The sequence below is a fragment of the Brachyhypopomus gauderio genome, chromosome 7 (genome assembly GCF_052324685.1).
Source record: "Brachyhypopomus gauderio isolate BG-103 chromosome 7, BGAUD_0.2, whole genome shotgun sequence".
NCBI lineage: Eukaryota > Metazoa > Chordata > Actinopteri > Gymnotiformes > Hypopomidae > Brachyhypopomus > Brachyhypopomus gauderio.
This window is the reverse complement of record NC_135217.1, coordinates 13,468,075-13,485,540: the sequence shown is the minus strand read 5'-3', so window position 1 is coordinate 13,485,540 and position 17,466 is coordinate 13,468,075. Positions and strand designations below refer to the sequence as shown.

General features: G+C 44.4%; 1 protein-coding gene across 5 annotated transcripts; it reads left to right on the top strand.

Annotated features, from left to right (window-relative positions):
* The first annotated feature begins 296 nt into the window (after positions 1 to 296).
* Positions 297 to 13,469, top strand: lmo4a (LIM domain only 4a). 5 transcript variants are annotated; one of them, XM_077011919.1, is made up of 7 exons: positions 297 to 650; positions 2,415 to 3,133; positions 3,677 to 3,849; positions 6,391 to 6,639; positions 10,673 to 10,769; positions 11,079 to 11,237; positions 12,503 to 13,469. In XM_077011919.1, exons 3-7 carry the CDS (start codon positions 3,785 to 3,787, stop codon positions 12,509 to 12,511), a joined length of 579 nt encoding a protein of 192 aa, XP_076868034.1. In that variant the 5' UTR covers positions 297 to 650; positions 2,415 to 3,133; positions 3,677 to 3,784; the 3' UTR covers positions 12,512 to 13,469. The 5 variants fall into 5 exon arrangements, with proteins under 5 accessions (XP_076868034.1, XP_076868033.1, XP_076868036.1 ...); XM_077011918.1 differs by having other exon boundaries at positions 2,415 to 3,232; XM_077011921.1 differs by lacking the exon at positions 3,677 to 3,849 and having other exon boundaries at positions 299 to 650; positions 2,415 to 3,232.
* Positions 13,470 to 17,466: the final 3,997 nt, after the last annotated feature.

Below are 17,466 nucleotides of genomic sequence, written 5' to 3'. Positions count from 1 at the left end.
ATTACAGAAAGCATGCATATTGGTGGTTGTCCAACGATATCTAGGTAAAAGCCACGCTGAACGAGTAATAGAGACAGTTGGCCAATCTACTCTCCAAACAGGCAACGTTTCGCGTAAAGGGAGTTATTAAAGTGTCTTCTTAACGTTGCTCTGCGACGGTGATTATGGACCATTTAAATTAGTCCCAAATAGGCAAAAGTTCTTCAAACAGACATCGATCATCCTGTCAAGTGCCACGCCCCCCTCGTCGCTCATTGGCTGCATCTATCGCGCGTCATAAGAGGCGTGTCTTTGAAACTTGTTCGTTGTTCATATGTAAGCGCAAACTGATGTAAGGAAATCGGCAAGTTTTCATTTAACGCAGAGGTGCAAAACTATGATATTAGCCACCGGGCTGTGAAAACGACGGCGTAGAACGGTGTTGGACAGTGTTAAGGGTAGCGTGGTCATGGCTTGGTCAGTTATAGCGCAGGACGTCTCGAATGGGGGAGGATTAATTTAAAGTTCCTCTGAGCGCCGCCACACTCGGATTATCAATCGCCACTACAAACATTTGCTGGCGGTGTTAGTCATCTCATTTTTACTCGCGCAACACATTTAACTGTGTTCACAACACAGAGTCTTCACCCGACATCCTGCCTACAAGAACGGTAAGTTCAGCTAAATCCAGCACCACTTTGTAAAAAACGTGTCCTTTTACAACCGTGATTTCTTTTAAATCGGTTCACAGTTCAAATTTAATCTAGATTACAGTAGCTCGTGCTCGGAGTCCGCTCGCGATATCTGCTCAGACGAGCCTTCATCATCCCTTCATCATCACGCAAGCTGTCATTTATCTTCAGGCTTATGTTTTTCTTCCCCGCCGGACCGAACTTTTCTTGAGTGCCTTCGGATCTGCTCATAAAGTAACCCAGTTTGAATATTTTCTAGATTACTTCTGTCACTAAGAGTTCGCATCTCGTCCGAAGAGAATTTAGCACAATAGGGAGTTGAAACCTTCGCCGGAGTGTTAATTAAAAAAGAGAGCCGATTTAATGAAACGGCGAAGCGTGTAGTTATGGTCCCAGAGCGCATTATTAAAAGGGAAGGATATATTACTAAACTGCCCTGGTGCCAACGAGGTCTGCTCATTGCTCATTGGTCTTGCTGCTATTTATAGAAACTGTGGACGGAGCGGTCAGGCTTATTTATTTTAATTACGTGCCACTCAGTCCAACACAAGCGCAGGGGTTAGGTATATTTGTCCATTTAAGGTCCAGAGCGATGATTCAGAAGTAGAACGATTATAAAGTGTAAGCTACAAAATCCTCCTTAGTTAGAGATTAATATGCTAATGACGCCTATTTGCTCTTTGGTGATGACCTTCAGGTTTTCCATACATAACCCACTACCAGATATGAGGAAGGTTTGAAGGCCCTTTTATGTAATTATTAAACAGCTAAACGGACTATTTGATGTACCCTAAACATTATATTAGTATATTAATGAATGAAATGTGATTTGTCTGTGAGCGGAGTTATCATTTGCTCCGGCAGGCCGACAGCGCGCGTAATCCATCAGTCTGCGCGAGGACAGGGACGGCATTGTGTTTCTCTTCATTAGCCCCTGTTTTTGCTGCTTATTTCATCAATCAGTCCGTTAGCCGAGTAGAACCGAGTGGCCCTCCCCCTCACTGACCTCTCTCTCTCTCTCTCTCTCTCGTAATTCTCGGGACGGGTGGGGGAATTGGCACTGTGCCAAACTCGCGCGGACTTTTAAAACTCGCAATACTTCAGCGCACTAATTGCTCAGATTAATATCTTTTGTTTTAGTTACGCGTATCTGGTTTTAAAGCATTAATAAGGGTACCATTTAACTAATGTCCGAAATTATTTATGTCCAAACACTTACTGATGTCTTCCTAAGCCTTTTTTAAATGTATATGTCTACTTTAAATGGCTTGTTCATATTCGAGTGTACCTTGACTTTTGTCTATTCATCCTAGACATAATAACTTAAGCACTACTGTTTTTACGCTCCATACCACTCTTGATTTTGGTGTCAGCAATTGGTGGGCACAGTATGCAGAAGATATGAAGGCGAACAAAGTTCTGCAAGGGGGTGATAAGCCACCATATTGAGCCCTGTAGCCTGCAAAAAAGGTTGTTGCCAAGTGTTTTCAGAGGGGGATTAGCTTACCTAAGTTCTCAGAGGGATAATATAATTGTTCTGTATTGAAACAGCCCAGCCTAGTCTACAGCGTGTGATATTTCCCCCAGGGTCTTATTCACTAGCATTGTCTCTCTCTCTCTCTCTCTCTCTCTCTCTCTCTCTCTCTCTCTCTCTCTCTCTCTCTCTCTCTCTCTCTCTCTCTCTCTCTCTCTCTCTCTCTCTCTCTCTCTCTCTCTCTCTCTCTCTCTCTCTCTCTCTCTCAGGTCTGCAGTAGAGGATGATTAAAAAGAAAGGGGATTTGCATTTTCATGAAATTAACTGCGGCAAAGTTATTTGGCAACCTGCTCTTGAATAGGGCATGCAGGTGTGCACAAAAAAGATGGTGTTGTCTCGGCTGCAGCCGCAGAAAAAAGGGGTTAAGGCAAATTCTCTTTATGCCTCAAATAAATTTAGTGATGCACTTCATTCTAAGCATTTGAGCAAGCAGTTTTTCAAAAGGCTTAAGGGAAGACAGGTGCAATATACGGAAAAGGGCTTTATACAGTGTTCTCCAGTGATCCGTCTTCATTATTTATTTCTTAAACTTGTTTATATGCTGAGAATCTTGGAGTATGTCTTTAATGTTGGATTTAGTGCGTACTAATTCTATTTAATAGCTAACCTAGTAGCATAGAGCATGATGCTGGGGTCCTTAGCACATGTGACCTATTCGATCTTAATGTCAAGTGTGTCAGGATTGGCTTAGGGCAGGCACCTTGCCAGCTCTACAGCAGGAACACAGGCGTGTAGCTTCATGTCAAGTTTAGGATATTCGCAACGTGTCAACCTATTCATGGAGGAAGTACTTACGTAGCCTGCTGCAGACTGATATTAGACCTGTTTGGCCAGTTTGATCGGTGGAGGGAGCAAAACCAGAGCCCCACACACTGAAGACCTTGTAGACAGAAAGGACGAGAAAGAGACAGACACGGAGAGAAAACAAGTAAGAGCGTAAAAGTGTCTTCTTATGTACGTTCGCCCCAGTGTCTTCCAAGCCAGACTCTTGTTTGAAAATGGAGGCAGATGGTGCTAGTATGTCTGGGTAAGGAGATCAATTGTGCTTTAGGAACTTTAGCAGCTTTGACATCTCAAGTTGTGAAACACAGGAAACACACTCAGGAAGACATAGAGGATAGAATTTTGAGTGCTTCATAATTGTGAAAGAAATGTTTATATCAACATGCTGTCTGTTTTGATGTTTTTTAAGGATGTTTGCCAGGCATATACAGTATTTTTGTGTGTGTGTGTGTGTGTGTGTGTGTGTGTGTGTGTGTGTGTGTGTGTGTGTGTGTGTGTGTATGTGTGTGTGTTTTGTCCTATTGTGTATCGTACTGTTTTTTGGGGTTTTTTTAGTTGTTATCTTCTCAGGAGTGTGCAATTGTACAAGCTGGATGTGTGAATATATGTCTGGGTTTGTGTGTGTCTGTGCATTTATTTGTGTGTGTTGGATGTGTTTGTATGAATGTATGCGGCCATCTGGCACCAGAAAACCCAGCGTGAGTTGGGAGAGAGAGAGAGACGTGTGACTTGAAAGAAAAAGTGGTCGCGGTCACCCTAACCTCCACTCAACCTCTTCCTTCCGTGCAACTCTGTCATGACCTCTGACCTGGCTTCGCTATCTCCCAGCTGCTGGTGGCTGACCTCTTCTCCAGAGAGGAAGTAGGTGCCCGAGTCTGGCTCCCTTCCTCTCTTCTTCCTCTCTTCCTCTCGCTGTGGACAACTGCACAGCCTTTTAGGATTCAGCATTTTCCGGGCCATTCTGGAAAGAGATCCCCACCACGACATGAATTCTGCTGAGGCGTTGTATTATTACAGGAAATGTAGTGTTTTACATAGCCTAGCTGGAACCCTACATAACCCTACGTTCCTTGATCATGGTCCCTGAAAGTTCTGTGTTCTTGGAAATTCTACCTTGGTGACGTCATTGATCGTGGAATGCATATAAAAAGACCTGATACCTCTATGCAGACAAATTCCTGCATTTCCCTATTTTAATGTTCCATAATTTCACGTGTATGCCCTGTTTAATCGCCAAAAATAAAATATTAACAAATACACGTTTCCTTTGTGCTGTAAGATCAGTTGGTTTTGACTACTCCAATCACAAAAGTTCATATGACATGAGAACTGTTTGTGTTCATCCTATATCACAAGCAGTTTCTACACATGCATGGTACAGTGTCGCAGTTTTTTCCCAATGGTACCATGCATCAGTCTTTCCCCCATGGAACAATGCAGCAGTGTTTTCCCATGGACCACTAGCACCTCTAGTGCACCTCAGAGGTGCATCGAGCACCTCTGACTGAGCTGAAGATGGTTGGTGGCTGTCACGACATGCATGAAGAGAAGCCGATGCAAATTAAGGAGCCACATTTGCTTGTTTTGAAGACAGTTGAGACTCTTCTCCACCACACCAAAATTTGCCCCTGTGACAGGGGCAGAGAGGCACTGGGATTAGTTGAAATCCAGGTGGTCCATTTCAGTCTATTTTGACAGTTAATTTTGTGGGTTAAGGCCTCGAAGAAACCTATAAGCACGTGTAGGACACTACATTCAATGACCTCCAGAGAATCGAAATTCTGAATTTTGATCATTCTTTAACAAGTCTGTTATTACTGTTAGCAGGGCAGCCCAGATCACAAAATGTGTGTTTTCAACATTGATTGATTGGAGCTGTTCAAAGGCTGTGGTATCTCAAGCTGGAGTCATGCCTCATTTGTGATGGAAAGTTCTGGAAATTATCAAGACAAATAAACCAATCTGAAGTGGACACTGTCCGTCACATTGCCCTTAGCGAATAGCGTTTTTTCTAGGAGCCATAATGCTTTAAGGCCATGCCATTAATTTCTCATTGCAGCAACTTTCTTGGAAGCTGTTGCATAACCTCATTTTTTAGGAATTCGGAGAAACTCATTTCGGGCGCAATAAATCATGATTAATGGCTATTTATTGCGGGCTTCAAGTGCTATTATTGTCATGTTCTTGTTCGGTTGATACAGTTTAGCTGTGCGAGTTACCCTTGGGGAGATGGCTTCATTTGTGCTTTTCCCGAAAATGGCTCTAGACTTTCCTGCATTAGGCAAGCCAGCTCTGCCTGGTAAGCTTTCTGTGGTGAGGCTTTGCCAATAAATAAAACGGGGCAATCTAAGCTCCTACTCCATTTGTTAGCCAACCCTCGCCTCTAACCTCGAGCCCAATTTAGATCCACTAAAATTGGATTTGTATGCCTTCTTGACATGACTGGTGTTAATAGCATATCGACGGGCCAGTCAGTCTTGGTTAGCCACTCCTTTGTCTCTATGGTTTGGTTATTAATTAGCTATCTCACCCCTGTCATGTCCTAGAAAGAGGAGCGCTCCGAGCTGCAGCTGACCACAGGATTAGCCAGCATACTTAGTCACAACCCTAAGCTTTTCTATATAAGGCCCCTCCCTTCCTGTTCTCAAAGTAGAATTTTTCAAAATACCTTTGGATTACGTAATTACAAGCAGTTTGAATTTTGTTTTTATTCCTTCACGGATGTGATTGATATTAGGTTCCTCCAACTATGCATGTTTTACAATGTAATGAGCGAACAAAAATTATGCTCTGCATAATCTATTCCACGTAAGCCCTACGCACACAATGTGATGTCATATTAAAGGTGTGGGAAATAGTTATTGATTTTGAACAGTATCATTACTGAAATCAATGTTTAATTGCAATCATGTTGCCAGACCTGCTGGCTCTTCTCGAGAGTGTTTTTAATACTACTAAGGCATGTATGCATGTACGAATTGAAGCTCCACAATATGAGACATTTTGCGTTGCTGTTGTATTGCTATGTGTTGTGATAGTGATATGCCTTAGCAATATATTGAAAACACATTGGTGAGCACTTGATATGTCATGGTTAAAGAATGGCCCGCGCTGTTATGACCAAAATTACTTACTGTTTGTTGGACCCCGCAAGTGCCATGATTCAGAATACCCATCTGGAACATCTGAAATTGATCAGGATACTCATCATACACAATAAAAAAAAAAAAGGAAAAAGGAATTTGTTAGAAGGCTCACTGGCATATCCCAGCTGTTGGAGATATCAGTATTGCAAAGTCTGGTATCGCAATAATGATAAATGAGACAATATATCATGCAGCCTTGGTAGAACCATCAGCCCGTTCCACAGGTTTTCACCGACCCCTCCTCTGTCCCTCCCAGGCCCGTGATGGTGAACAGCCGTGTGGAGTCCTCGGCCGTGGCGGTGTCGGGCAGCGGCGGGGGCGGGGCCGGCCGCTCGTGTGCGGGCTGCGGCGGACGCATCTCCGACCGCTTCTTGCTCTTCTCCATGGAGCGGTACTGGCACACGCGCTGCCTCAAGTGTTCTTGCTGCCAGGCACAGCTGGGCGAGATCGGCACCACCTGCTACAGCAAAGGGGGCATGATCCTCTGCAAGAACGACTACATCAGGTACGGGGGCCAACGAGGCATTCGGAGGGGAGCGGGGGGGGGGGGGGGGGTGGTCAGCTTGGAGGGACGCCACCGGTGGCGGGGGGTAAATGAGCGGGCGGGCCCTGTGACTGCAGATTGCATCAAGATGCTTTAATCCGAACAAAATTGAGATGGTTACGTGGTGACCTAGCTAGCTACCTAGCTACTATCTACACCAAGACGCAAGGGTCACCAGCCAGGGAGGATTCTTTAATTATTACAGGTGACCATGCCCAAAATGGCAAACAAACCAAAATCTACCTGGGGTGTGAAATTGAGATATACAATATATTATATAAAGTGTTATAATGGGCAGTTAAATGCCCTGCAAATGAATGCAGGGACATCTTCACCGTGACATCCTGTGCGTGAATATACAAAACTGTTCGAACTGTTCGAGTCTAATGTGTTTTTTTTCTTTTTTTTTTTTTTTTTTTTTTAGTTTTGTTTTTCCTTTTACAAATGGAGTTTATACCCTTAGTGTAGTGAAGATGTTTTTCTCAGTTAATGCTGCGTGAGGCCGTTCATACAGTAATGACCTGGGGCTTGATGACGTGTAATGTAAAATAACATTAATGATCACAGAAAGATGTGTGTCTGATGGTCCATATTTCATGTTATGGCACAGACTTTTTTTCCTGTTAACCTAATGTGGTTTTTGTTTTATGCTCTCTGTCTGTCTGAAGTCAACGGTGCTCTTGATAAACGTACCGATCGCTCTCCCAATTTCCTGCCTGCTCATTTCATCCAGCATGATGCCAAAATGAGAGCATTACCTTTTTGTTTTTCGAAATCCGCCTCAGTGAGTTCGATAGTTTGCAGATGCGGTTGGTGTGTTACGGGTGTGCCGGGCATACCCCCCCCCCCCCCCCCCCCCCCCCCCCACTCCGAGCAGGATGGCCTTTCTTCAGTCATCTCACCCTCACTGGCCTGCTAGGGAACCAGAGTGACGTGAGCACACAGTAGCCAGAAGAAGATAAACTGCCCCAGTTGGGAACTGTGCGGGCAAATGTGATACGGGACAGGGAGCTGCTGGACGCGTCCCAAACCTCCCGCACACCCTTCATGCCTTTTTCTGCTGCACAAGGACAGACTTTCAAGGCTTCCCTCAAGAGTTGGGGCCTGCTTTGTTTAAGCCAGACCAAATTGTATGGTGGACTATAAAAAGGGCTACACACAGTAGGAATTATTTTTACAACCAAAACAGCAAATTACAATTTTGAAAAATGATTTTTTTTTTTTTACATTTTATTTCTGTCACATGCAGCTCAAGTAAGATGAAGAGTCAAATTGTTTTGTAATACTCAAATGAACTAGTTTAAGCTCCTTAGATTGGGTCCACCACATGGAGACAACCATGTTTAAAATAGGTTTAGTACATAATGTTTTAAAAAACCAGGGATCAGTATAATGACATTATAGAAGAATCATTGGAAAAATTACTTAAAAGTCCTTAAGCCTCTAGACCAGTGCTGGAGAAAAGGCAAATGCCAAGTTCAAAAACTCAAATTTGCATGCACTTTAAAATTTGACCTCTTCTTTTTCATACCCCCCCCCCCCTTCAAATTGTGTGATTTCAGTTGTTTAGTTGTCATTTCGCCCTGTGCGAAAACCATTACAGTGATGATACGGTTCCCTGAGCGAATCTGGCCATTGCTCCTTTGTGTGTATTATACCGGAGGTGAACAGATTAGATTTGTTTGTGATCACGAGGTGCTTTGAAGCTGACCTCTGCTTGTTTGGATGTGCGCTGGTGCGTTGGCCTGTGACCGCACGGTGCCTGTGCCAAACGTGAACCACGGAGCGGGCGTGTCTGAGAGGGCCTGGCATCGCAGCATGCACGGTTCGCCGCCTACGCTCCACACACCCGTGCCAGGTCACGCTCACTTCGGAGGGGGGTTGGGGGGACTTTGAATGAGGCCAAAAACCTGGTGAAGTGGGGCAGGGCCCCAGAGTGTACGTCTGACTCTCGCATGCCATCCAGACACGGGATACTCGTGGAAAGCTGTTAATCGTAATTAACCAAACACTAACATGTAAAGAATTCACTTAATGAAAACGAAACAGCGTTTAACAGGGGGAGGGGGGCATCATTTAACCTGATAACTTGACCCCGTGGCCTCTTTCAGACGCAGCTAAGCAGAAGAAACTGCGGTTGGATTTTTGGATTCTGAAATATAGACTTTTAAAAACACTCAGCTGCATTGAAACTGATCAGCTGACATGCACGTGAACGGTACTTGGTTGTCCAGGATATTCTGGACTAGGAAGGCTGTGAACATTTATACTGATCTGGAGGCTAAAATTCATGCCAACACCCCCCCCCCCCCCCCCCCCCCTCTTATTAGATGGGACCATATTGGTGTTCTAGTTACATGTTGTTGTTTTTGTTTGGGACAACATCTCGTTCCTTCAGCTTGGTATCTACCGAAGTAGGTTGAGTGAGGCCCCGTGCGCTTTGTGTGTGGTTCACCTTGGTAGATGTAAAGTATATTCAATCTGCAGTGTATTAAATATGTATAATGTACTGCAGCTAATCAAAAGGGCAGAGCTTCATTGCCAAATGGCGCGGCGCGGAGCCCGAGGTCCGATAAAAGAAAGGAGCGTTAATTAGGACGAACAGCGCTGCTTTCTGCCTCCCCTTATTAAATTACTGTTTGGATTAAGATCAAAAATTCATTACTGCGAGGCGGTCTGTGCCAGGACAGCGATAGCAGAGGGGAAGAAAAGAGAACAGGGAAGAAAGAAGAGCGCGAAGACGACGATCGGTGCGGGTTGGCTGCCAAACCGGTCCGTCAAACGAGCGCTGCGAGCGGAAGGGAAGCTTCCTATTGAAGAGTAGCAGTGGGAGGGCGGATTAGCGGCGCGAGCGACTCCAGGTGTTTCGCGAACAAGTCGGGCCTTGCCAGCCGTGCAGACTTGGTCCACGATTGGTTGCCACAGAAAGCCATTTTGCACTTTAAAGTTTGCAAAGTTTTTTTTCGTGCTAATATTATAATCAACCTAAATTATGTAATTAAAATATTACCAGCATGTGCAAGGGCCATTAATGTCTTTGTCTTGCTTTGCTTCTTGGACTACTTAAACACAGTGGAGGTTATAATCTACATGAATCTAAGATATCTGAAATAATGAAATTAAGTTAATTATAATGAGTAGGTTAGATGCTACTGTTAATCAGATGGTGGAGATAAAAAATAGAACAATGGTAAAAATGTGTCATGGCAAGTAAGTGAAGCTGTGGCAAGGGAATGTATGCATGTACATGACCCATTATCCAGTGCCTTTGACTTGTGTTTTCACAAGTGCTGCATACATTGTGCATAACAGTGTTTTATCTTTGATGTATGAGCAAGTGTGTGCGTGCATCCCATGTTATTTTTTTTCTCTGTAGCTCGTCAGGAGCAGGGGCTTGAACTCATTTGAGCATTCCCCTAAAATTGCCCATAACAACCTTGAGTTCAGGCGGTAGGGTAATCAAGTGCACCCTAATTAGGAGCTCAGGGTGGATCACAGGCTCTCTTTGGTACACCCCACCCCCCACCCCACCCCACCCCAACCCACCCCACCCCGCCCCACCCATTGCCACCAATTATAATGCCACTCCACATTAACTCATAGGCTGCAGTCAAGGACAGGAGGGTAGTGGTGCCATGGAGGCTTGGGACGGTTCTATTCGGCACCCTGCACCCCAGGGCCCAGCTCCGTCTGTTAGGGGAACTTCTCAGCTTGTGTTGTCTTAAACCTTGACTTTATTTGGGTATGGAATGTGGATGCTTGCAATATAGTCCTTGTTTTCATGTTGGGCCTTTATTTACACTGAAGACATGTCAGGATGACTGTTTTAGACATGCTGGAATTGTAAACAGTTAAATTAACCCCTCGTTGCCATTTACAAGTTCTTTATTGTGCTCTGTGGTGCTCTGTCCACGACCCGTGGCGCTCCATGTTGTGTTTTGGACTGCGTTTCCTGGATGAGGACCTGCTCTGAGCAACATGTTTATTGTTGCAGACTGTTCGGTCACAGTGGGGCCTGCAGTGCATGTGGACAGTCGATTCCAGCCAGTGAGATGGTGATGAGAGCACAGGGCAACGTCTACCACCTGAAGGTGAGTCACCCCCAGAGGCCGGCAGAGGCTGCCCTAAACAGCCAGCACCTTCACACAGCAGGGCAGTATTTCATGCCAACAGACACCACGTGCAGCACTGTTCGATCTTTAAGCATGTAAATGACCTTTGCTTCTTAAAACGCAGCTGCTTTCATTGATTAATGGACGGTGCCTACTTAAAATAAAAAAGGTATTGTTAAAGATGGCTTATGTTGCATATCTAATTGGGGACATTATTCCAGAATGGGTGTGTTGCTCTGCTCCTGTTACCCCACGGTTAAGACCCGCCCCTCATTCCCATCCCTGCAGTGTTTCACGTGCGCCACGTGTCGGAACCGCCTGGTGCCTGGCGACAGGTTCCACTATGTCAATGGAACCATCTTCTGTGAGCACGACCGGCCCGGGGGTGCAGTGCTCGGTGGTCACCTGACCCCTCTGCAGAGTAGCACCCTCCTTCCTGACCAGAAGGTGAGATTTGAGGTGGGGTGGAGGTGGGATCTTCATCAAGGATTCCTAATGGCCATGAATAGCTGGCGTTAAATGCTGGTGGCCTTTGTAGATCAGCAGGTGTTTGCGATGCAGTGGTTTAGAAGAATCCTTGGGTCTCAGGCTTTGACTGTAGTTAAGAAGCTGTCGGCATGGTGAAATGAATGATCCTGACAACTCAGAATGAAACCCTTATCAAAAAAGTCGCTTGATAGTGCAAAAATGATACTCATGGAGTTTAACTTTTGAGTTATTAGAAGTCCCGGAAACATTTTGTAGTTTCATAGTTTAAACTGAATAGCTGATGCCTTGATGATGTTTATCCCATTTGTTTATGGACGTAAAGAATTGCATGCTAAAATGTTACCATTCTGGGAGCTTTGCTTGTTCTCGTATGGAGTGTTATATTGTCTGCAAAGTGGCCTGTTAACCTTCCGATGGAGAAGCTGTGGGGGTCGGCGGAACATGTGCTGGAAATTCCCTCAGGCCGTTGTGAACCTGTAGGAAACGACTTCCTTCACTCAACGCAAAGTCCAGCACTTATGCCACAGGGTCAAAGTTAACAGTAACTGGACCTTAGAGTGAGTTTTAAATGCCCATAAATAAATATGTTGTGTATTGACAGGAAGCTGCAGTCAGAAGAGCAGAAGCCCAGCAGTGTCTGTGCTGGAGAGCTAGACAGACAAGCTACTAGCCTATAATATAAAGAAACACACTTCTTGTCTTGCATAAGAAGATTAACCTTTCGGTTTAAAATGGGGTTTCAAACTCTGATAGGACAAGGACACACATTTATCCTTATTTTCTGAAAGACCTCCTGATGGGTTTCCAGACAGGAAAGTAGAATAAGGTAATATCTACCGGCCTGCTACAGTCTGTGAGGAGGCTTCTGTTCCAGTACAGTGTTTGGATACCTATGCACACTGAGACTAATTAGCATTTGTACCCTGCTGTTGTCTGCTAGCTGGGATCCCCTGCTCATCAGAACTCGAGGAGACACCAGGCCCTCCCTGCATGTTTATGACCAGGGAATGTTTTGCAGTATGCTGTTAATGTATTGTAATGTGATATCTAAATGACATTCCACTGTTCTGTTGGTTCAGATTAGAGAAAGGGTCGGTGAGACAGAGTCCACCTGACACATCTGTGAAAAAAAAAATGTACCTGAGTAAAAGCGTTGAGTAATAAGGAATATTACTGAATATTGTTATGTGATGTAACTACATTAACTCTTTCTGTCTGTCTAGGTGTGCTGAGGAGACAAGGACCTGCCACAGCACAGTGGGTTTCTTCCCTGTCCTTCTCCTTCCCTTCCTCTCTCTTGCCTTCTCCTCCTCTCCTCACTCTGTTTCCCGTGAAACGTCCACGCACCTTTGAGACACCGGCGTCCCTCTGTCCTGTGCATCAGCCTACCCTAAAAGGACTCTCCACCTGAGCAAAACATTTCCCAAGGATGATTTCCTAACATCCACCACAGCCCCTGTGATCTGCCCCTCCGTACACCTAGCTGCCCCCCCCCCCCCCCCCCAACCCCACCCCACTCCACCCTACGGTCAGGGGTAAGACGATCGAGCAGAGAGGAAGGATGTCGAGGACTGAGGTTACTGTTAATGACGGCTGAGGGGTTGTGTGTGGCGGCGCTGTCTGGAATGGTCAACTGTGGCTGCTGAGAAGTTCTAACCACAGAAGTTGAGGTATTGGGGGGGGGGGGGGTATTTTTAAACTACCAATGGTATTTTTAAAACTCGAAGATGCTCTTTACGAGGATGCCGCAGACGCTACGTGACACCCCGGACAGCAAGGTGCTGTGGACATCAGTATCCGTTCTTTCTGCCTCGCGGACAACACAAAATGTTGTTTCTTCCCTCTTGCTTCTCTGGCTGGTCTTCTTCCCGAGGGACCTGAGGGTTCATGGTTGGCACTCTTATGACACTATTCACATAACTTACGACCATTCGAGTTTTTGTACCTGCTGGTGGTTTCTGTTACATCACTGACTGTAGTTCACATTTCGAAGGGTGATTCTGATGTACGCGTCCTGCTTTCGGGAAATGCCAATCCAAATGTACATATTCTAGTACTGTCATATTGTGTGCTCAGCCGCTGGAATTTGTGTTTCTGTGGCCTCTGCTATTTAAGCAGAGGTGCATTTAAAATTATATAAGATATCTGTATAGTAAAAAAAAAGTACTTATTAAATAACTATAACCATTATATATGGTCTTGTTGCATTTGTAATTCAGTGTGTATTCAGTACAGGTGATGAGTTGTTATTGTTTTTCCTGTTTTGTTGCAGCAGGCAGTGTGTGTGTGTGTGTGTGTGTGTGTGTGTGCGCATGTGTGAGACCCTCTGAAATGTAAGGAACCTCGTAGGTCTGAAAGCACGGGCGATTACCCCCAGGAATGGAATTCAAACACTTGAGCCCCAGTCATTACAGAAAGCAATTAAGAGTGCAATGTGCTCCAGGCCTGGATTTGTTCCTTTCTTTCCTTCTACCTAATTTGACTTTAATCTGAGACTTGCCAAAAGAGAGCTCTTCTGCATCACTGTTAGCCGTGCTCTGACGGCTAACTACATAATCCAGCCTTTTGCTTTCATCTTGGACCTGCCCTTGCATATCGTTGTCTACATCCACCCTTTATTTCCTGTCCTTCATTATAACTGATTTGCAGATGTTTGAGAAGCTCGCTATGGCATTTATCTAATTGCTTTTTGGCATTAACCTCCCCTTATATCTTGTTTATTTAATTAGCTAATTAAAGTCTACTTTCTTTTTTTACTGCTACCTTTGGCCCGTAATCACAAGGTGTTCGTTCCCAATTTAATTTTATGATTAGAAAAAAACTTCTCCCTTGTGTTTCTTTGGAGTAAAATGGGTTCCAAGCATACCTCATTATGTCTGTGTGTGTGCGTGTGTGTGTACATATGGGTGTAAAAGGCAGCTGTGAATTCTTAAATGAATGAAGTTCTGTTTTCAGTGCTCCTCTCAAAAGTGCAGGGCTTAAGTCAAAAATAGCACTAATCATTTTCTTAATGCAAAACATTCACAGTACTTTGAAAAAGAGATTTGTTAGCCCAGCCAAAGTGCCTTATTGAACATTCCACTTCCACTGGCACTCATTGTCACCACAAAGCTTCCTCATAAATTCAGCTGAAAAGGTGGCCTTTCAGTGACAAATTGCTAAGCTAATTTCTCTGTCTCTGTGCATTCTCAGAACTTAAGCCCAACCCAATTACAGGATCAAGGGAAGTACTCCTACGCTGGACAACATTAACTAACTTTCTTCTGCTAACGAGTCTTTCAGTGTTTGGTTCCCTGAATGGTGAATAGCGAGAATCTTTTCCCGTTTTTAATTCTGATAGTCGCATCCATCCCCAAGGCCTGGCAGTTTACCACCCTTCACTCATGTGCTTGTGCACTCATTGATGCACTATCAATGATTTATTTCACAGCCTAGGACTGTAGAGGGGAAGAGGCAGTAGACAAATTCATTTAATTATGCAAATTATCCTAATTGCAATTATCTCCATATCTTGATAAGGATGGTGATGGAGGGGTCTCAAAAAAAGATTCCCCTGGCAGTGCAAGTTACACCTCGCATTCAAACTAATCAAGCCTCAACTGTGCATTACTAATTAGCTTGACATTCAAAAGCCAATTAACTGTCTTGGGAATCAGGTCTCTGTTATGTGGTGTTGCCAGCAAGCAGAGCAAAATAAAAAGTTTCTTTCAGGTACACCGACTGCATGATGTGTTTGTCTTGGTGAAAGTGTGTAGTGTTTCCCCCCCCCCCCCCTTTCTTGCATTCATTAATTAAACAAATTAACACATGAGAATTGGTGCAACTGCATTGTGTCCTCACCTCATGTTGCGTGAAGAAAGAGGGGGGAAAGATAACGGAGAGTTTTTTTTTGGTTTTTGTAGTCAGATGGTACAGGAAGTTTAGCCTTAGATCCATTGTGTCAGTTTTAAACAACCCCTGTTCAAACATTATTTCAAATGCATATTCAGATTCTCAGAAGGTGAGTTCGTGGTCATAGATACTAGCAATTCGCCTACCTTATTCTGTTAGCAATTAGCTTAGCAAGTCAGCTACTACCTGCTAGCTGTAAGTAGCTTTAAGAAAAAACTACTTAAGTCCATTCACTGCAGCCTGATGGCATGAGCATGAACACATAATTCATCCAAATCAGTACTTAAAGCTTTACTCCGGTCACTCAGACTATAACGAAACAGGTTCAGCTGGGTCTGGCCATGTTTGCTTTACCTGTTAAGTGTGAACTGAACAAATATATAGTAAACTGAAAAGGAATGCAGTTTAGAGCTTGATGTAGAGGTGAACCATTGTAAATCTGAAATTGAAAACGATTCAAAGATCTTAATGGAACATATTAAAGGGACGCATCACTTGTGATATCTCTGTTACAAGCAAAGTTTCAAACTTGTAACCTTGCTCAAATATGCTGTCAGAATCAAAGTCTGGTTTTATTGGCCAAGTTCACAAATGCAAGGACACACACAAATGCTCACGATACACAGCAGAAATTGAGGTCACAACATTCCACTCCTACATTTCCACTGCATAGACACAGTTACAAGCATGCAAATATACTTATGTTGACATTCACTTTATAAAAATATAGTTTTCTCATTCTTGAGCTCCCCTACATCATGTTCATGAAACTGTAGACTACCCCCAGACTGTCAGCTGCGCCCAGACTGTACGCTAACCCGACTGTAGATTGTCCCCAGACTGACATCTACTCTCATTCTAACACAAGCATCAACTCAAATACAGACTAGGATGTGCCTGTAAAAAATATTCAAAATAATAAACAAAAACGTAGCTTTTTGCAATAGTGGTCTCAAAACAAGCATGTGGTATTGTAACACCCTTGACCTAGGGCATTAATAATACCCTCTGTTTCAGCTACCCTGGTGCTTTTGCCCTTTGGCTGTGGGAGAGGGCTCTGTGCCACGCACTGTTGGGACGGTGTCCATCCCCACGGGTGCCTCAATTTCTTTTTCCAGCTGCCAGCTTTGTAACCCCACAGCTGTTCAGATGCAGTGACGGAGATGGAGAAACAGCAAGGAGCACTGCCAAACCGTGTGTGTGTGTGTGTAGGTTGGTTGGTGGGTGGTTGTGTTAGATGTGGGAGCATATTACTGATGAAACTCTCACCAAAAAACCATCAATCAGTACCTCATATACAAAACATACAAAAGACAAAAAGGAATCTGACCAGACTATGATTGAGGTATGACTGATGACATTAAGGTTGAGGTATGATTGAGGTATGACCAGATTAAGAGAAGACTCAGCTGGCTTCGGTAGATTACCGAGAGGAGAGATGAAGCTGAGAAGTTGGGTCAGATAACTACTATGGCTATTGTCTTAGCCAGAGTGACTGGCGTTAATCAGAGTCCGCACAGGACATCAGCCCACCTGCCTTAGCTTCACAGATGAATGTAATGGTTTCATTTACCCAAGGTCAAAGTCATCTTCTCACAATCGGCTTGTGATATTCATTGGGAGATGTGTGCAAACTGTTCTGGCGAAACCTGCTTTGGTAGTGCTGATTCGAGAACAGTCTAAACATCCAAAGGTGACACAGGTCTACTTTTCACAAGAATGTGCCTGGTTTGGCTTCACGCGCGCATCATTACCGACCGATGAGAGGGACGGAGAAACACAAACTGCAGTGAGAGAGTGAGAAGAGGGAACGACACAAGCACTTTATGAGGAGGCGATGAAAGAGGGGAGGGGTGGGGTGGGGGGGGGTTGCAATCCCGTCCAATCAGAGAGCTTTGAATAATTAAACTGATCAGCTTAATTAGCTCAATTAAGTTGATTTGACCACGGAACATGGCCATATGGCGAGAGGAAACAAAAGAGGGGGGAACTAATTAAAAGTAAAATAATGAGGATTTTAATTAAGCAGTTCCCCAGACGTCAGCAAGCAGGGATCTGGAGCCATAATTAAAAAGTGCTGCGGCGCTGGCAACATTTTCTCCCCCCTGTTTTAATAACTGTGAGGGGCTCCATCCATCTAATTAAATCTGTAAATGAATTAGCAACATCCAGGGTCTTCACTTGATTTTTTTTAACACCCCACCTCCCACCCTCACTTCCCAAATAACTTTGTACACATGCTGTATGCTCAGATCCTCGCACGCGCACACCCAGATGCACATGCGCTCCCACCCAT